Source organism: Mauremys mutica, chromosome 16 (genome assembly GCF_020497125.1).
Source record: "Mauremys mutica isolate MM-2020 ecotype Southern chromosome 16, ASM2049712v1, whole genome shotgun sequence".
NCBI classification, from domain to species: domain Eukaryota; kingdom Metazoa; phylum Chordata; order Testudines; family Geoemydidae; genus Mauremys; species Mauremys mutica.
This window is the reverse complement of record NC_059087.1, coordinates 22,685,930-22,707,038: the sequence shown is the minus strand read 5'-3', so window position 1 is coordinate 22,707,038 and position 21,109 is coordinate 22,685,930. Positions and strand designations below refer to the sequence as shown.

Sequence of the window (21,109 nt, the reverse complement as noted above, 5' to 3'; positions counted from 1 at the left end):
CCCACTCATTTGGTTCTTCTTGTGGCTCTGCAAATACTTCAGGATTGTGTGCCCTGTGCTTCCAATGCTCATGACAACAGTGCTAAGCTGTGCAGACTCCATGCTTCTCTCAGATATGGGGGACAGCAAGGAGGGACACATAGGTTTATGAGATTTTTTTAAAAGGCATGAAAATTATGGGCCACAGATAACATTATGGTATGGAGACAGTTAGAAACTGGGAAATTGACCCCATACTCCCAGTCACTCCTGCGCAACTCATTCTGTGGCCCTACCATGCATTGCTAAAACTTCCAAAAGACAGTTTTCTGGTCGGTGGTGAGCTGCACCATTGGCACCGACTCCGTGGATGCTCTGGGGTTGGAGCACCCACAGGGAAAAATTGGTGGGTGCACCAACCGGCAGCTCCCCGCCCAGCTCACCTCCGCCTCTGCTCTGCCTTCGCCTCCTCCCCTGAGCGCGCTGCATGCCTGCTTTTTCCCCCTAGCTCCCAGCACCTGCGCTGCAAAACAGCTGTTTTGTGCGGCTGGGAGGGAGCAGGGAGGAGGGGAAATGCAGTGCGCTCAGGGAAGAGTCAGGGCCAGGGTGGGGATTTGGGGAAGAGGTCCAATAGGGGCAGGGAGGTGGTGGAGTTGGGGCGGGGACTTTAGGGAAGGGATTGGAATGGGGGCAGGGAAAGGGTAGAGTCGGGGCCACAATACCATCTTCACTCTATTTACTCAACTTCATTGTATTGTTATGGATTGGGTTAAACCCCCATTTAAACTGGTGAGCATGATCTGCCCCTCCCATCAGACTAAAGGAGGGAGCAGTTAAATTCCCCTTTGTTTAGTAATAAAAATAGACACCCCTACCCCCACAGACCTCCATGGCAAGGCTGAGCAGAATCGTCGCCATGTAGGCTGAGGGGTTTTCTGGGGATTCAGAGAATGATATAGCAAACACAGGAGGAGCTAGGGCATTGATTGATGGAGCTGTGTGTGCCTGTGTTTTTGAGAGAAGTAGGAGAAAACACCAGAGAGCAAGGGCAAAAAAGCCAAGCACACATAGTCAGACCAAGACTGGGATCATAGCCCTGAGAAAAGCAAAGAGAGAGAGCTTTTAGACTAACTGGTGCTGACTGGAAAAGGGGTTAGAACTGTGAGCAGACACTGTCTCTTGCTTGATTCCTGCTGTTTGTAAATAAACAGGAATGCATCAAAGAAACACCTGACTCCATCACCAATGTTTCCTCCTATCTAGAAGAACCCACAAGACCCTGAATTTTTGGCTAACTGGATGGGTTAAAAAGGGTAGTAGAGGTAGGGTACCATCTCATTCTTCAGAAAAGATTTGCAAAAATATTCAGAAGCCACAACTGGGACCAGAGCTTCATAAAAGCTCAGTTCCCATGTCTGAAGTGGCAAAATTTTCAGAAGTGCTCAGCAGCACACAGCAGCTCCTGTTAAAATTACTAACACAGCTGCTACTCTGAAACCTGTTAAAATGTTGATACTTCGTCTAGGAGTCTAAATGGGAAAAGTTGGGTGCTAATCTCTTGAAAATCTGACTCTTAAAGTGTTTAGATACTAGTGATAAGCAGAGTATAAAAACCTAGACAGATGGCTAAGTGTATCTCTAATCTGTAAAAAAAATATATGTAAAATGGTACTGTCTTTCTCCACAGATTTCAACCTTCTGTATGTTCAGAGTCATATCTACTTCCTTTAGTGACAAAAATGTTTTTTTACTGCTTTTTTACTCTTGTTAAGCTCATCAGAGCAAACACAGTGTTTGCCGGTGGAATGACTAAGCAGAAGAAAAACATGGTTACAGTAAGCAAGATCTTTTTTTCAGTGGTGAGCACTCACAACAAAAAAGCAAAATACGCTTGTTGGCTTGTTACTTAAAGATTATGGGTCATAGTCTCAGCTGATATATATTGACATAGTTATACAGAAGTCAGTGGAACTACACTGATTTAAACCAGCAGAGAATCTCCTCAAATTGTGCAGAAAAGTTGTAGGCTCACAAAATTTTCCTAGCAGTTGTAATGTGTATGTCCTGGATTTCCTACAAATTCTCAAAAGGGATCATTAAATTCTATGTAATAATTCTTTACTATTATAATATACTAATGATTAATACTAACAATAGATTATATTAATAACTGCTGGAATACTCTGTCTAGTTCTGGTGCCAATAATTCAAGAAGCATGTTGATAAATGGGAGAGGGTTCAGAGAAGAGTCATGAGAATGATTAAACAATTAGAAAACATGCCTTATAGTGACAGACTCAAGGAGCTCAATTTATTTAATGTAACAAAGAGAAAGCTAAGCGGTGTCTTTATTACAATCTATAAGTAACTACCTAGGGAACAATTATTTAACAATGGGCTCTTCAATCTAGCAGAGAAAGATATAAGACAATTCAATGGCTGGAAGCTGAAGCTAGACAAATTCAGACTAGAAATAAGGCATAAATTTTTAATGGTGAGAGTAATTACTCACTGGAACAATTTACCAAGGCTTGGGGTGGATTCTCCATCACTGACAATTTTTAAATCAAAATTGGATTTTGTTTAAAGATATGTTCTATTAATTATTTTGCAGAAGTTCTATGGCCTTTGATAAACAGGAGGTCAGACTAGATCAGGGTTTCTCAACACATGGGTCAGGACTCAGGACACAAAATTGGAGTGCCAGAATGTTTCAAAGGGTCGTGTGGCAGTTAGCTCCTATCCCATGGGACTGGCTGGGCTTGCTTTCCTGATCCAGACACTGCAACCTCTGGGGTCCCAGCACCACTCAGGTTTGGCCCAGCTGTCATGATGATGGGAGTCCAAGGTAGGCCAAATCTGAGTGAGTGGCACTGCAACCCCATGAGCCAGGTGACAACTCCACTCACGCAAATTTGGTCCAGTCAGAGGTGTGGTTGGCAATGCAACCCCAGAGGTTGCAACCCCCAGAGCAGAGAGCCAAGCCCAGACCACAGGAGCTGCAGGAGCCATCACTGTGGGGTGAGTGCCAGACATGACCCAAACCAGGTCTGTCCTTACCCATATGCAAACTACGCAGCTGTGTAGGGCACCAGGAAATTTAGGGCACCAAATCTCCCGGTGCCATACACAGCTGCATGCTGCTCCAGCGGCCAACTGATCCTCCGGCCAGCTGAGCCAGCCAGGAAAGCTGCCCCTGCACCTCCTCCACCCCTTCCCCAAAGCCCCCAGCCCTGCCCCACCTCTTCCCACCCCTGCTCCGCCTCAGCCCCGCCCCCACTCCACCCTTTCCCCAACACCCCCACCCCTGCTCCGCCCCAACCCCACCCCCATTCCACCCCTTCCCCTGAGCTACGTCCCAGGGGATTGCACTCACCAGGCAGCAGGAAGCGGAGTGACCTGTCCCCAGCCCGCTCCACTCTGCCGGCTCCCAGCTGCACCGCCAGTGAGTGCTGGGGGGCGGTTCCCCTCTGCCCCCCCAAGTCCCGAGGCTGGGAGCCAAGGGAACAGAGAGGAGCGGTCTGGGGTCGGGTCACTGCCACCCCGGGAGTGTGGGGTTGGACCTGCCCTGCAATCACTGGGTGGCAGGAAGTGGAGCGACCTGGCCCCAACCTGCTCCACTGCACTGGCTCGTGCTGGGGGGCGGTTTCCCCTCTGCCCACCAAGCCTGCTTCTGCCCCCCTGCAGAGGCCTGGGGATGCCCCCCCCCCGCTGCGGAGGCTTGGGGACCGTGCGGGGGGCTGAGTAGGGCACTAAAATGTCTAGGGATGGCCCTGACCCAATCCCCCAGGGGGGCAGAATCTGACTGAAACCAATCCAGGGCCTCCACCCACAGACTATTTGTGGGTTGTGACAGGCCATAAACATTTACAAATGGGTCCTGAGGCCAAAAAGGTTGAGAACCACTGGACTAGATCACCATGGTCTCTTCTGGCCTTAGAATCTATGAATAGTAGCACCACAAGGACCCAGCACAGATCAGGCCCCAGTGTGTGTGGCACAGGACAGACATATAGCAAAAATCAGCCTTTGTCCCAAAGATCTTACAATTTAAATAAATTCCATGTATGGTTTGAATCCCATGACACCTCACTACACAATTTTCTTTGATGACACCTACCTTACTCTAGCTATCATATTCACCTTTCCCTGCAGCTCTCTGCTGAGGGTGAGGTATACTTTGATGTTGTTGATTAACAAGCAATGCTTTCATGTTTTTGTTTAAAGCCCTTGTATCTCCTATACATTGGTGTTTCCCGCAGTCATCATCAAAGCCCTTTTTTTCCAGCTCACCATTGTTTAAGGAATGCTTAGAAATTTGCTGCAGCCAGCAAGTTCAACCTCTCCCTGTCACCACTTATTTATGGGCATTTCTAAAGATAGCAGTATGTGCTGATCAAACTGCAGGATGCTGAATGGTTTATTTCTACAATTCCAGGATTCTGTCTACTGTTGGAAGAGGCACTGACTACACTGCAGATGCCACACCTCCCCAGTGCACACCCCAAGGCTATCCGTAGCAAAGAGAGGTTCTTCCTGGTAGGTACAGAACCCCCGCTTGCTGTGAGAGCCCAGAGCTAGGGGATGTGGCCAGGCATCCCCTATGCTTGGCTATCCCCCACTGCTTCAATATCCCTAGGGTCATGGCACCTCAGAGCTGCCCTAACTGGCACTGGGGTCCAAAGCAATCTCCAGCTGCCCAAGAATTGTGATGATACATTGAGGAATTCATGCCATGGTTCAAAATTGATCAAGAGCAGATAGGACCCAGACAAGATCCTCACTGACCTACAACCCTCCCATGTTGCACTATCTCCCTGGATGGGGCAATAGTGAATAGAGAGAGAGTCAGTTCCTGTTTCAATGGGTTTGTTGTGGGTCTGGGAAGCATATTTTGCTTTTTAAAGTTACAAGCAAAAAAAGTCTTTCTTGACCCTTTAACTGTTCCATTACATCACATTCTTTGTTAGGCAGAATTCCTTAGTTGACCTTATGATTTGCAGAGCCCCAAGCTGCTAGTGGAAGTGAAGGGAGATCAAGCTATAAGTTGCTTTTGAGAGACTCTAAAGTAACCTCTGCAATCCTTTTCCTTTTTCTGTCATGAGAATAGCCATGCTTTGCTGAGGTTACCTTCACCCTACAGCTCACAAGAGCATGGAGTTGTAAGCAGTTATGTTGCTTATGGTGACACTGAGCCTATATCTGGATTTGATTAGCATGAACAAATATTTGTATTTCAGAGTGAGGTGGATCAATACTCTTGAAACTCTTTATGTAGCTTTTAATTTCTGCAGAGAACTTCCCATCAAACAACTTTTTGAAGGGCTCGCTCACATGCTGCCCCCTATGCTAGTTGCTATTTTGGTCAGACACAGGGGAGCCGGGGTAGGGAAGGGCTCAGATCTGGGAACAAAGAGATTCCTAATCATGGGACTCTCACCAGCAACACTAGCTGTTGTTGGGCGCTTAAGCAGAGAGTGGAACAAGGTAACACAGAAAGCCTTGGGCCTGGCAGAGATACTTCCTTCATGTTGCAACAGCAAAGATGGGACTAGACATGTGCCAAGAGATCAGACAGGAAGGAGAAGCCCTTATGCAGCTTTGCATGAACTCCCACTACAAATAGGTGAACTTCAGGCCTGTGTCAGATAAGCTTCCAAATGTGCAGCGGCTTATCTGGAACCTTATCCTATATTGACTACATGAACACGTGTGCAAAGAGGGGTAAAATGCTACCAAATCAGAATTCTCCACTCATCCCAGTGATAACATTTTATATTCACTTTGCACTCACTGGGACAAATCCATCCCTAGTGTAGCTCCATGCTACTCCAGGTGTGGATCTGGCACAATGTGCGCAAAGTGGGTGGGTGTAGAAAGCTACAAACAATGTGATTGGAGAATCAGGCCCATTGAGTCTGCAAATATGGTCTGGAAAACTCTGACTCCCAGCACTTCTGATTCCAGGAGGAAAGACATTGTTAAATCTTGTGATGTATCTGTTGTAAACTGATAACATTCCAACCAGCAATCATTGCCTGTGTTCAGTTCGGTAGCTCTTTCCCAAATGCACATGTATCAGCCAATTCAAAAGATAACAAATGTAACAATGGTTGAATCTCACTAATCTGCACTTTGCTGAATTGCCAAAAAAAAACCAGTCCATTTTTCTCCACCTCTCAGAAAAGATTTAAATGCAGAGAGTGTCATGAGCTGCCACATTGCTAAGATTTAACTTGTTTTACAAACCACACAACAGAACATTTACTAGAGCATTATGATGTACATAATTAAAACCAAACTGCCATTGTCAAAATAAATTAACTAAGCACATTTTGTGATATGTCATCCTTTATTATTATTTATGTAAGTACCTGCTAATTCACAGCATTCAGTAATTTTCAATTAATTTCTCTGTCATTAGTGTGAATTAAACATGTTCTAATCTGCAGCTGATCTGCTGAATGGATGACCTGAATAAAAATAACTTTGAAAAATTAACCCCTTCTCCCACTTCTGTGTTTCAGTGTAGACATTACCTATGCTGATAGGAGGGGTTCTCCTGTTGCTGTAGTTAATTCACCTCCCCGAGAGGGGGGTAGCGAAGTCAATGAACTTCCATCAACCTAGTGCTGTCCACACTGGGGTTAGACCGACGTAACTATGCCTCTTGGGGGCTATGATTTTTCACACCCCTGAGCGGCGCAGTTAAGCTGACAATTTTCTAGTGTAGACCAAGCCTTAGTTTTCCAAGACTGGGGCCTGGTCTACACTAGAAAATTAAGTCATCTTAACGACTTTACTCAGGGGTATGAAAAATCCACCCCCCTGAGCAGCATAGTTAAGCCAACCTAACCCCCTGTGGATCAGCACTAGGTTGTCAGATTCTAGCCAGGAGAAGGATGGGTGTAGGTGGGAAACAGCAGCAGCACCGCAGCCTCTCCTACCCCATGGCGGGCTATGCTCCCCGCCTGTCCCTGCTGCTGCAGAGGCTGCTGCCATGCTGGGTTCGGGCCGCCCAGCTCCTCCCAAGTGGCGCCCGGTTCCTGCTGCTCTCGGCCGGCAGGTGCGGGCCCCAGCCGAGCCCAACCCCTTGTGTCTCCTCCGCGGCGGCGCCTCCCATCCGCTTCCTCCCGAGTGGCCGCAGTGGCAGCAGCCAGGGAGCTTGAGAGGAGGAGTGGCCCTTGGGCAAGCGGGGGAGACTCTGAGGTGAAGAGGCTGCTGGGGCGGACCAAGCGCTGAAGACTGACAGGTACCTGCCTCTGCCCCATCCCGGCACCGCCTCCCCCCAGCCCAGTGAGTATTACCTGCCCCACCAACCTCAGCGCCCTGCCCCACACTGTCAGCCACCCCAAGCTCACTGTGACACCAGCACCCCTTGGCAAAGGGCACCCTGATCTTCACAAACAGTTGTCACCGCAGGCCTGACAAACTCACTGCACCCCACATGTGTCTTACAGGGCACTTACCCACAAAGAGGAACGTGGAAGGGATCTATACAAGGCTGGTAACTTTCAAGAGTGAGAATCTTTGTGAGATTTGTGCATGGGTAATATTAAAGGAATAATGGATTTACCTTAAAAGTCTGCTTCATAGGCTTGGAGTAGAAATTAGTTACCAGGGGATAATGGCCCTTTGGGTCTAGGAGGATTTGTCACCCTGCCTAACCTGGCTGGTGATGCAATGGAAGACTCAATTAGAGGCAATGGAAAACAATTTAAACCCCTTAAAGGCTGTTTATAATGCTACGTTTACTAGTTTTCGGAGGTTGGGGGGTGGGAGGGAGGGGGAGGGCAAGGTGGAAGTTTCGCCTAGGGCTCAAAATATCCTTGCACCGGCCCTGTCTCCTAATGACCATCAAGTTCAGAACAATTAAAGCTTTCACAAAGACTTTACTGGGCATATATATTTCTACACAATAACACTGTGTACAATAAGTTGATTCAATTGGTTATTCTTTGGGATTCAGACCCACTGTTCTCTGCTGAGGGTGTCTGGAGCCTGATTGTCACAAGCAGCAATAATTAACAAAAATCAAGATATAACAAATGGAAACATGTGAAAGCTGATGGTAAGGACAACAAATTAACAGTTAGGAAATGCAGACAATTAATAAGGCAGACTAAAGGTGTAAATGAAAAACCAATGGCCACTAGGATTAAGGCCAATAAGAAGAAATTATTTAAGCATATCAGGAACAAATTAAATCCTAATAACCCCATATATCCAACAGCATATAGATAAGCATGGTAAAAGTAAAAAGCAGCAAAGAGTCCTGTGGCGCCTTACAGACTAACAGACGTATTGGTAGATGTAGTCTATAAGGTGCCACAGGACTCTTGGTCGCTTTTTACAGATCCAGACTAACATGGCTACCCCTCTGATACATGGTAAAAGTGTCAATTATGATATAGAAAAGACATGAGTATTCAATAAATATTTCTGTTCTGTATTTAGAAAAAAGTAGGATGATGTACTAATATCTTCCAATGTTAAATACTTTCTATTCTATCAGTAAATAGGGAGAATGTTAAACAGCAACTATTACAGTTAAATATTTTTATGTCTGCTTGACCAGATAACTTGCACCCAAGAGTATTAAAAGAATTGACCAAGGAGCATTCTGAAACACTGTTGTTGATTTTTAACAAATCTTGAGACACTGAAGTTCCAAAGGACTAGAAAAAAAGCTAAAGTAATATCAGTATTTAACAGGGGTTAACACATTGACCCAGGTAATAGGCTGACATCAATCCCAGGCAAAATCATGGAAAGGCTGATTTGGGACCCAATCAGTAAAGAATTAAAGGACATAGAATTTTTATTTAAAATAGTCCTTTGTCAAACAAACCTGTTATAAGTTTAATGTAGATTACAAATTTGGTTGATAAAGATAACTGCTCACATAATAGACTTCTGTAAGGCCTTTGACTTAGTTCTGTATGACATTCTAATAAAAAAAATAGCATTATACAAAATCAAGGTAGCCCATATTAAAAGGGTTAAAATTGATTAATATGAAGATTGCAAAAAAGCAATTGTAAATTAAGAATTGTAATCCAGTGTGAGTATTTCTAGTGGGGTCCTGCAGTAATTTGTTCTATGCCCAAAGATATTCAATGTCTTTATCAATAATTTAGAAGAATACATAAAATAATTCCTGGTGAAAGTTGAGGATGACACACAAATTGGTGCAGTGGTAAATAATGATAGAGACAGGTCACTTATATAGGTTGATTTAAATTTCTTGGTAAGGAGAGTTCATTTGAACAACATGCATTTTAATAAAATCTAATACAAGGTCATACATCTAGGAACAAAAAATGGAGGTCACAATTGCAAAATGGAGAAGTGTATCCTAGAATGCAGTGACAATGGAAAGGGCTTAGGAGTCATGGTAGATAACCAACTGAACATGAGCTCCCAGTGTGATGCTGTGGCTCAGAGGGCGAATGGTATCTTTGGATGTATAATCAAGAGAAGATCAAATATGACTCAGGCCTTGGCTACACTTGTGTGTTATAGCGCAATAAAGCTGCCAAGAGCACTCTACCTCACTCCCCGTCCACATTGGCAAGACACTTAGAGCGCTCTGACTCCGCAGCTGGAGCGCTCCTGGTACTCCACCTCCCCAAGAGGAATAACGCTTGTTGCACTCTCGCTGGAGCACCATGGTGCCAGTGTGGATGCCTAATGCGCTCTGATTGGCCTCCAGAAGTGTCCTACAATGCTGTTCTAGCCACTCTGGTCATCACTTTTGAACTCTGCTGCCCTGTCCTCAGGTGACCAAGTCTCAGACCCGCCCTTTAAATTCCCTGGGAATTTTGAAAATCCCCTTCCTGTTTGCTCAGCCAGGCGTGGAGTGCTATCAGCGCATCTTTCCAGGTGGCCATAACTCCAAGCGCCAGGTGATCCCCAGTATGGAGCAATGGCGAGGTGCTGGACCTCATCAGTGTTTGTTGGGAGGAATCTGTGCAATCCCAGCTGCGCTCCAGCCGTAGGAATTACGATACTTTAGGGCACATATCAAGGGCCATGATGGACACGGGCCATGACCGGGATGCGGTGCAGTGTCGGGTTAAAGTAAAGGAGCTGCGGAATGCCTAACGCAAAGCCCGCAAGGCTAATAGCTGCTCCGGTGCTGCCCCCACAACCTGCAAATTCTATAAAGAGCTGGATGCAATACTTGGGGATGATCCCACCTCCACTGCAATGACCACCATGGATACTTCCGAGCCCAGCACAGCAAGGGGGGGAGGAAGAGGAGGAAAGCACGAGCAATGGTGCTGAGGTTGCGGGGAGACACCCTGGAATCCCCAGATGCATGCAGCCAGGAGCTCTTCTCAAGCCAGAAGGAAGGCAACCAGTCGTGGCATCTGGTGCTTCGGGAAGGACAAACAACAGAGGAGGTTTCTAGTAAGTGGCTTTCTTTTCAGGAAGGAAGTTTTTAGGTACGGGCTCTTTGGGCGAGGATGGGGGACCATTGCTGCACACAGGCAAGCTGCGTATGGGCCAGGGCAGAAGCCGCATTGTAGGAGAAGACCCTCCCTTGCTTCCCTGGTCACCCTCAGCAGCGAGATATCTTCCAGGATGAACTCCTGTGGAGAATGTTAGGACAGGGCCGCCCAGAGGGGGGGGCAAAGGGGGCAATTTGCCCCGGGCTCCGCAGGGGCCCCCAAGAGAACAGCGGAGGCTCCCGCCTCCGCCCCTCTCCTGGAGCCCTAGCGCATCAAGCGCCGAGTCTCCGCCAGGGCCCCTGAGCCCCGCCCCGCTCAGAGCCGCGTGGGGAGGGGGCGGGGCTGGGAGCTCTGGGCTGAGCTCAGCTGCCTCCGCTCGGCGTGGAGCTCCCAGCCCCGCCCCCTCACCATGCGGCTCTGAGCGGGACGGAGCTCAGGCCCCGCCGGCCACACGCTGCGGCTGTTCCGGCGAGGCGCTGAGGCTCCGGGTGAGGAGGGAGCCGGGGGTAAGAGGCTGGGGCCGGGGCGGAAGCGGGACCCGCCGCCGAAGCGCAGCCCGGTCTTCGGCGGCGGGGGGCCCCTTCCGTTCCGGGACCCGCCACCGAAGTGCCCCGAAGACCCGGAGTGGGGACTCCCCCCCCGCCGAATTACCGCCAAAGACCGGGCTGCACTTCAGCGGCGGGTCCCGCTTCGGCGGTAATTTGGCGGCGGGGGGCTCCCACTGCGGGTCTTCGGGGCACTTCGGCGGCGGGTCCCGGAACGGAAGGGCCCCCCCCGCCGCCGAAGACCCCGGGCCCCCGGAATCCTCTGGGTGGCCCTGTGTTAGGACACTGTTCAGTGTAGGTGCCCCCTGCAGCTGTTGGCTCTCCCCAAGGCACAGAAACCCAGAGGACACTACAGCCATGAAACAATCAGTCCCCATGGACCCTGTGCTTACTCACCATTTCTGGGGCTCTCGTGGATTATGTGCACTCACTTTGGGACAGGCAAAGTATGTTTTTTGTGATTGCCCTCCTTAAGTACGGGGGAATCATTGCTCTGTCTCGTGTGTACAATGCTGCCTCTGTTAAGTGTTGCATTTTCCCTGTATAGGTGCAACCTTGAGAGCTCAGCTGTCATTCTTATTACTGTCTGATAGACTGAGAAGACTCAGGAAGAGGCCGCATACAAGCAAAGAAGACTGTCACTTTGGCATCTTAAGCAGTAACTCAACTGCCAAACAAGACGTGCTGGCGAGACTCGTCAGCATGTTCCGCAGCAGTTCGGGCTCCATACTCGCAGACTGAAAGGGAAGATAAAGTGTGCTCTGCACAGAAACCGTTGAAAGATGATGCCAAATGTAGACAGAAACATAGGGATTGCTGGGATGTGAAGCGATGCATCATAGGGCATTGGGACAGGATCCAGAATGCCCCACACCCCATGCCCCCTTCCCACAAGCCACAGCACCAGAATGGGAAGAGGTGCTCTGTGGGATAGCTGCCCATAATGCACCACTCCAAATATCACTTCAAGTGCTGTGAATGTGGCCACGCCAGTGGGCTTGCAGCTGTCAGTGTGGACAGACTGGAGCGCTTTCCCTGGTGCGCTCTCTGAAGGCTGGTTTAACCCAAAGCGCTCTAAATCTGCAAGTGTAGCCACGGCCTTGGAGATAGTATTATATCTGTACACAGCTTTAGTGAGACCATTACTGGAATACTGAGTCCAAGTCTGGTGCCCACATTTATAAAAAAAGTGTTGAAAAATTGGAAAGGGTAGAGGAAAGAGCTGCAATTATTTGTGGTCTGGAAAACATGCCTTATAGTGATAAACTTCAGCTTGATCTATTTTGTTTACCAAAGAGAAGGTTAAGAGGTGACTTGGTCACAAGCTACAAATACCAACTTGGGGAAAAAGATTTCTGATAGTAGATGGCTCTTTATCACAAAAATGCATGAGATTAAATGGTTGGAAGATGAAATTAGACAAATTGAGATTAGAAATAAGGTGCAAATAGGTAGCACTGAGGGTAATTAACCATTGGAACAACTTACTGAGGGATATGGTGGATTCTCCATAGCTTGAAATCTTTACCTCAGGACTGGATATCTTTCTAAAAAGATATGCTATAGTTCAAACAGATGTTATGGTCTTGATGCAGAGATTACTGGATGGGTTTCTTTGGCCTATATTATGCCCAAGGTCAAACTAATCATAATGCCTCTTTCTGCTCTTATCTCCTGCATTTGTTTCAAGCTGCAGTCACACTGTTTTCATATGTTCTGAGTGAACTTGATTGACAGGTATTAGAAATTAATATTTGGTCCTTGGTCTTCTATTGTATCTTCAAGGCAACTTAATACATATGTGGTATGCTAATGAATTCATACCAACCTAGATATGCCAACTGTACATGAATCTCACCCAGATTCCTGTTCCAATAAATAAATTAATCGGCTCATATCCAGTGGGTAACAATACAAAGTGAGTAGAGAAACTGAGTCACGCATAGTTTTTCATAACAATATTACAGAAATTCCTCACGTTCGTTTCTGGGTATTTTCTCATTCTTTAAATTCCCATAGGGATTTCAGCAGATGCCATTAACCACCTTCAGATCAGAGAATGAGCTAAAGCTTAAAAGCATTCCATGGTCTATGCTTGTCTACTACCTACTGAGCTTCATTCCTGCTGCAAATTCAGTTCTCATTCTCTAGTGACTTCTGGAGGAAGGTAACTGGTCCCTGAACACTGTTGGGTCTGTCCAAAAGAGAGAGATCTGATTCCCCCCACAATTGCACAAGATGATGAAGTCCCTGCAGCATCTGTTTCCATTCCCGCTCTTTGTATATCTTGTCTACTTAGTCTCTAAGCTCTTTGGGCCAGGGACTCTTTCTCACTTTGCGTGTGCACAATTTCAGATGGGGTCTCTAGGTGCTCCTAAATATAAATACCGCTCTTGATCAGCGGCACCTTTTCTCCAAGGAAGGGGCCACAACCTTGGATGCCTGTTTCTGGGGAGATGGAGCGTCACATGCCAGTCTCCAGAGGAGGCTTCTGTATTCCCAGGCCCTTGTATCCCTGCGGGGATTTGAGCCTAGGCCTCTCCATGCCTCTGAGAACGGGGTGGGGTGGGGATCCTGTCCTCAGCAACGGTCTCCATAGCCCCGTCAATGGGAGCCGCCCTCACCGCTGCTCCTGGGGGGATCCCCCCTCCCTTTTATCGGATGAGACGCTACGGGAGGGATCCTCGAAACTTGGTGCTTCCGCAAGCTCCTCACTCCCGGGCGCAGGCCTCGAGCTGGGGCCCCAGCAGCACGCATCCTGTCGCTATGGGAACGGACGCCAGCGCGATGCATGCCGGGCTGAAACAAAACGCAACAGTAAGAAGCTGCGGTAAGCGGTAGCTGTCGGCCAATGACGTGCGCCTGAGATTGTTGCACAGGCCAATGATTGGTGCACGCGGGCGCGTCTCAGGCGGAGGGGCGTGGCTAGAAGCATTAGGCTACGGGGGTGGCGCCGCGCGCTTTCAGTCACATCGGAGAGCTGGCTGAGCGAGCGCTGGTTGAGAAGCTGCCTGCCCGCCCCATCCCTTCCCTCCGCGCTCGGAGCCGCCCAGCACACGGTGAGTTCCCGACCGGGGCAGGACCCTCGAGCCGGTCAGAGGCCTCTGCTCATCCCGCGGGCGGAGGGAGAAGGAGCGGATAAGAGGAGGGCGCCCCGGGGGCGTGGGTTCTTGTGAGCCCCGGCGGGGGGAGGCTGCTGTGAGTCTGTGTGTATCAGGGGGTGGGCGGTGGAAGTACCAATTGAGCGAGGGTACGGGGGGGGGAACCAGCGAGGGGGGGAGGGCGCCCTGGCTGGGTGGGCGGGGGGGGGAAGGTGATGGGGGGGGGAGGGCGCCCTGGCTGGGGGGGCGTGGGGGAGGTGATGGGGGGGGGGAGGGCGCCCTGGCTGGGGGGGCGTCGGGGGGAGGGCGCCCTGGCTGGGGGGGCGTGGGGAAGGTGATGGGGGGGGGAGGGCGCCCTGGCTGGGGGGGCGTGGGGAAGGTGATGGGGGGGGGGAGGGCGCCCTGGCTGGGGGGGCGTGGGGAAGGTGATGGGGGGGGGAGGGCGCCCTGGCTGGGGGGGCGTGGGGAAGGTGATGGGGGGGAGGGCGCCCTGGCTGGGCTGGGGGGGCGTGGGGAGAAGACCACCCATTGGGCAAGAGGGGGTGCGATGGAAGTATTGTGGCTTCTTCAGTGCTTTAACCCCCCGCCCCCCGATACTAAGATTTGTCTGGCAAAATGAGAACGAGGACGCATGGCAGGACTGTCAATGGACACTCCCAAAGAGCCAGCATATCGGGGAATGCTACTCGATAGCTTATCTGTGCCAGGGAAATTACATAGAATTTTCTAGCATCTCTTTCTTCACAAAGTAGTCCAAGCTCTGAATTTAATTTCCTGAAAATGTATATAGTATTTTAAATTGCTCAGGGTCTCTATTTGCACTCAAATTATGACTAAGGGCTACTAGGAGTCGTCCACCTCATGAGGGTACTGACTATACCAGGGGTTCTCAAACACGAGGTTGGGACCCCTCGGGGGTCACGAGGTTATTACAAGGGAGTCACGAGTTGTCAGCTTCCACCCCAAACCCTGCTTTGCCTACGGTATTTATAATTGTGTTAAATATATAAAAGTATTTTTAATTTATACAGGTGGTTGTGTTCAGAGGCTTGCTGTGTAAAAGGGGTCCCCAGTACAAAAGTTTGAGAACCACTGGGCTATATAGACTATCAGTTTAAACTGATAAGCTTTAGTTTAGCTGAAAAGCCAAAAAGTGATTCTACAGATTCTCTCTTGGGAAAGAGATCATGATCAGTGAAACTGAATATGCTCTTAACTATGCTTTCAAACCAGTTACTTCAGCTGAAACAGAGGGAGGAAAGTACTACAGCTGAAAAATTACATCCAGTTTACTTCACTGTCTGTATAACTTATGTCACTGGCTGTAAAGCTGATGTCCGCATGCTTTGAGATGTGTTTTGCATTAAGGCTGGGCCAGTGTTCTTAAGCTACTAGATAGTGATCATAAAAATCGTGCATTGTACAAGACCAAGCCTGTTAAACAGATTGTCTGTGGGAGTTTTGGGTGGTGGATGCTCCTACTGCCATGTCAAATTATTTTGTTCGCGCATGCGTGCTCCCTAGGTAACCATGTGTGATCGAAAGGCTGTGATCAAGAATGCGGATATGTCTGAAGAGATGCAGCAAGATTCAGTGGAGTGTGCCACTCAGGCCCTGGAGAAATACAACATTGAGAAGGATATTGCAGCTCATATAAAGAAGGTAAATCCCTGTTGTAATAGCCTTTTCCCTCTGTTGCTGGATATGCATGTTTTAGAACCTAGTATGACAGGAGTACTGCCAGAAGGGAACTCTAGAAGAAAAGAAAGCTTTACTAAGTGCTCAGCTCAACTGAAGTTGTATACAAAGGCCTTCATTTGCCAAGTAATTTTATGTTGTATAACTCTTCTGAAGATCTGTCATACATAACTGTTCCTGGGTTTGGTAACTGTTCTTTTTCTTTCCTTTGGGTTTTTTTCATATCCTAGCTATATACTTGTTCTAACAGCAGGGGAGCTGTTGGGAGAAGCTGCAGATGGATGTTGCCAACTGAGCCCAGTTCGGAGAGGAAACTGTAGTTTACCATTTTTCGTACTTCTGCAGTTTGCTGAATTGGCAGTGCTAATGGAAGACACTGGCCTGCCATAAGAGTGGGAAGGTTGAAATTGAATTGAGACTACATTGAGTGGAACAGACATATAAACAGCAGTCATTGACAACGTATAAAACCTAAGTCAGCCAAGTGCTCTCCTTAAACTGTTTTTTGAGTTTTATTGCTAGCAATTTCCAGTGAGAATAGCAAACTTATTTAAAAAAAAAAAACCCACTCCTGCTTGAGATGTAGAAACAAGTATAGATTTTCTTTCCTATAGGGAATGCACCACTTAAAAATCACTGAAGCAGAAACATCAGTTTAATTTACTACAAAACAATTCTATATCTCATTGTGAAACTTCAGTACAACTTCCCAATGGCCGTGGAGAGGGAGGGGATGTGATGACAGACACATTGGAAATAGAAACAATTAGCCAAGAGGCTTAATATAATAATCAAATACAAAACAGCTGGATACCTTTGCTTGTCCCAAAGCCCTAAATTTCAGGACTGCTGGGCATAGATTTGTATAAAGCACTTCTTAACAAGTCTGACTCTTTGTGGTCATCACATTGGCTAGCAAAACTTGGAGTCAGACTAAAGTGTCTAACTGTAAAATACTACTCATTTGTGAATAAATTTGGTCTATTAAATGAAGCTAGTTTTCTTTTAAGAATAGAGTATTAGGGCTGCTTATGGTCTGATCTTTACCTCTGTGGATCAACTCACTATCTTCATTTCTGATCTTATGAACTAGGATGATGCAAACTAGCATAATGGATTCACTGGAATGCCTCCTAAGCACTCTGCACTTTCATTGTGTGCGCCTGTTTGTGAGATCCTGTGTCACTCCTCCTCCATATGCATTCCTTCTACTGCTTGACTTTCAAAATTCTTTTTGCAGATCACTAGCAAGGGCTTTGCCCTATTGCTGGTTGAGAAACCATAGCTTGAAAGCTATTATGCTAAGGATCTATTAGGATTTGCTAGATTCTTGGATGCAAAGAGAGAATGCTTACACCTAGTAAACAGGCTTGATTTCTGCAAGACGTGGCAGTTGGGCAGCTGTAACATTAACCATAGTACAATCTGGACTGATGGACAGTTCTGTCCCCTCAGTTCCCTAACCTGGGGTGCCTTTTGTAAACGCTGCTTCGCTGTGAGAGCAACCACTCCTGATCTGCTCTCTGTCAGCTTCCAGCATGTAAATCACTCCCAGCCATACTGTATGAGTGCTATAGGCAGCCACTGATGAACTACACTGCAGGACAACACCAGCCAACTCCCAGTCCCAGACTTTCTGCCCAGAAATGTTTGTTGTACTGCCCAGCACCCTCCTGGATGAAAAAAATATGTATCAAGTCTGTCATTTATTAATAGAAAATATGCACAAATCTTGTTATCCCAAATGGAGTTTCCCAAATACTTCAATCCAAACCCACTGGTTTAGGAAAAATAGATTAAGTGACAAGTATAAGTCAGGATTGGTTACATGGAAATAAAAGGTAAAACACAACTACACCTAACTTAAGCTAAGTGAATACAAAGCAAAGGGGTCTCTCACCACAAGTTCCAGCAGTCTTCCTGGCTGAACCTCTTCGTCAGGATTTCCAGCCCCCAGTCCAGTGGTGCTTCCTTCCATCTTCAGGGGTTGATGCTGTGGGTAGAGAGTGATGATTTGGGATGTCTGCCTTCTTCTTACAGCCCTTTCTCTTCTGCAAGTGTCATCTCCAGCTGATGTAAGGTTTCTGGCCACCTACTACTACCTTATCAAAATATATTTCCCCCCTCGCACACAGAAGAGTGGCCACTTAATCAGGTTGGTGATCTATTTGAGCTAGTTGACACCTAGCTGTGGCATTGGCTAGCCTTTTATCTCTGGAGAACTTGTTTGTGACTGCCTTCCGGAACATGTCTTTGGTAATATCGTATGGTGAAATTTTCTTTTACAGTCTTGCCACACCTTTTACCAGGACAATCAGGAAATCATGAGTTTTCAAATTATACATCCGGGGTAGGCAACCTATGGCATGTGTGCTGAAGGCGGCATGTGAGCTGATTTTGTCAGTGGCACTCAGTGCCCAGGTCCAGGGGACTCTGCATTTTAATTTTAAATGAAGCATCTTAAACATTTTAAAAACCTTATTTACTTTACCTACAACAATAGTTTAGTTATATATTATAGACTTATAGAAAGAGGCCTTCTAAAAAGTTCAAATGTATTACTGGCACATGAAACCTTAAATTAGAGTGAATAAATAAAGACTTGGCACACCACTTCTGAAAGGTTGTCGACTCCTGCCTTACGTAGTATGCTTTGTACAAAACTTAATAGCCTTATGAAAGGGGTGAATATAAGGGTATAAACTATCACAGCAGTAAAATACTATCTGTACTCCTGCAGCTACCTAGTAAAACAGTGACTTCTGCTGTCTCATGATATAATAACCAGCAATTGGATAATAAAGGTAAGTCAGCGATTCCAGCTCTCCCTTATTATCAAAGCTGCACTCTTAGTGCAGAGCAAAGGATATGCTGTTCTTACCCTGCCACACGCCTCAGTGTTTGAACACTTAATATAAAGATGTAGGTGAGAATACAGCAGTTCAAAAAATCTGCAACTTTTGTGTGTCTAAGAAAGGCAGTTCTGCTATGGTGGTAATGTGCATTTTGGGTTTTTTTCTTCCAGGAGTTTGACAAGAAGTACAACCCCACTTGGCACTGCATTGTGGGAAGGAACTTTGGCAGCTATGTGACTCATGAGACTAAGCACTTCATCTATTTCTACCTTGGCCAAGTTGCTATTCTCCTCTTCAAATCTGGTTAGAGCACAGACTGTGCTATCCAAACTTGCATCCGGTTCCAGGACTGCACACTAACTCCAAATAGAGACTGAAATCTTAAGCCTTCCCTGGGGAACACACTTTGCTCTTCAAGCCTTTTGTTGTGGTGGTAATGGACAGGGACTCCTCTGTACCAGTTTGTTTTCATTGTTGCTATAAAAAATAGCAAAAAAGTTTGTCTTGTATTTATTTTCTTTCCAAAAACCTGCTTCCCTTTTTAATAAAACTGTTGGATATACTCAACCTTTTAGAGTTTATTCTAATAGTTTTATAGCCATCTATCCCACTGAGCCCTATATTGATTCTTGTACTAAGCTCAAAATTTGTACTAAGCTCCATGGAAACAAGTGAAGTATTTCATAAAGTGAGTGTATTTTCTCTAACCCAAAACTTGATCTAAAGCTGCTAGTATAGAAAAGTTCACTGCTGGCATAGACAAGTACAACTGCCTTTACTAAAGTTAAGTTGCAGCTGTAATTCCTGTAAGGCTAGCCTACACTTTTCTCCATCTGAAGTTCATATTTTTCTTATTCACTCACCTAAAGCATTTGTCAACAGGCAATATCTCCATGTAGTTCTGGTCCAAGGCTGTGAGTGGCTGTACACTTGCCTTCTCTATTTTATAGAACATATTTGTAATATTGTCCAATAGTAAAACAGAGTCTTAATCCATTTCTATGTCACTTACAAAAAGTTACTATGATAGAGATTCCATGATGCTAGATACTACGTAGATCCTTTAGGGTTGTGCTGGCAGAGGCTAAGCAGGAACAGTTCTAAGGATGTTAATGAGGAGCACAAGTAGTTCTTAATGTTTAAGCACTTCCCTAGGGCTGGCACTAACTTTGAGCTGGGAACTATATCCTTTCAAATGCTGACTGTAAAGCCCCAGCTTGCAAAATTTATGGATGTTCACCATCTTCAGTACCAAGAATCCTTAGCCATCATGTTTCTGCTGCTCTACACTTCTTACTACACTTGAAAGTTACAGCAGCTTTTGGAGAAGGTATGCCAGCCTTATTAGGTACCAAGGCAGGAAAAGGTAAGGTAAAGGGGGGAAATAGGGTAGTGCTTTCAGCTGTTAATTGCTCTAATTTGTTTTAAAAGCCTCTCCATTAGAAGTAGCACTGCAACAATCATACTGTGAAGGATGGTAGTATAACAGCTATTCAATATGCATGAGGCTTTATGATGCTCTTCATTAGTATAGAAGTAATGTTCAATTATGTTATGCTTCCATGTTTAACACTTAAGCAAGACTCATAACTGTAGAACAATACATACTCAATACTGTTTGGAAAAAAATTTTTTTTTCAGGTGGAAGAGTAAAATATCTCTACTTACCTGATCTGATCTAGAGTCCAGTTGAGGTAGTTTGACAGACAATGTCCTGAGTTCTAAATGATTAGGTTAAGTGTCCTGCTGTAGCAGGAACCACTTAAGGTAGTGAATTAGGTAGTAGTCCTACAACAGATAATGCACTAAGAGCTGATTGATGTGATTTATTTAAGGGCCTATGAAGTCACATAGCATCCAAGCTCCTTTAAGTGATATTTTATACTACTATATTGATTGTTTACCATTTTGCAAGCTACCAGCAGATTACAATAACTTCTGCTATGTATCAAGCCTGCTTATGATTTGTTTCTACCAACTATGCATTCTGAGCTAGACAACTCTGTAGCTATTTTTTTCCCTTGGGTACTTACCACATTTCAATCCTACACTTTCATTCTGGTATAGAAACACAAATTACAGATTACTAAACCTCCAGGAAGCTAGTAAGAACTGAATTAAACTACACACTTTAGTAAACAAACTACCAGAATGCAGCTCAAATAAGATTTTTAATACATTTCTAGTTTTTCCACATTCATTACTGCAGAAGTTTCCTTGACAAGTTACCCAGATCCAGTCTTAACAGGATACAGAGGTAAACTAGTGGAAAATTTCTTTGAAGACATGATATAAGGTGATGGGTAGGGTATTTCACAATTATAGCACTGTTTCATGACAGTATAATTAAAGTGAGGATAGTGAACAGATTCTTTCAGAACTTTATCCCCATCACTGAGGAAATACATTAATAACTTACTACTTCTGCAGACAAGTCTTCAGAAATCAGTGAGACATTTACCACACAAGTGAAA

General features: G+C 46.2%; 1 protein-coding gene across 1 annotated transcript; it reads left to right on the top strand.

Moving 5' to 3' along the window:
* The first annotated feature begins 13,885 nt into the window (after positions 1–13,885).
* On the top strand, positions 13,886–19,197 carry DYNLL1 (dynein light chain LC8-type 1). The gene is made up of 3 exons (XM_044990104.1): positions 13,886–14,040; positions 15,607–15,744; positions 18,806–19,197. Exons 2-3 carry the CDS (start codon positions 15,613–15,615, stop codon positions 18,941–18,943), a joined length of 270 nt encoding a protein of 89 aa, XP_044846039.1. The 5' UTR covers positions 13,886–14,040; positions 15,607–15,612; the 3' UTR covers positions 18,944–19,197.
* Positions 19,198–21,109: the final 1,912 nt, after the last annotated feature.

Excerpts from the sequence above, each read along its gene's own strand:
- DYNLL1 (XM_044990104.1), top strand. The coding sequence starts at position 15,613 with ATGTGTGATCGAAAGGCTGTGATCAAGAATGCGGATATGTCTGAAGAG. Across the intron at positions 15,745-18,805 it reads TTGCAGCTCATATAAAGAAG|GAGTTTGACAAGAAGTACAA; the intron begins GTAAATCCCTGT and ends TTTTTCTTCCAG.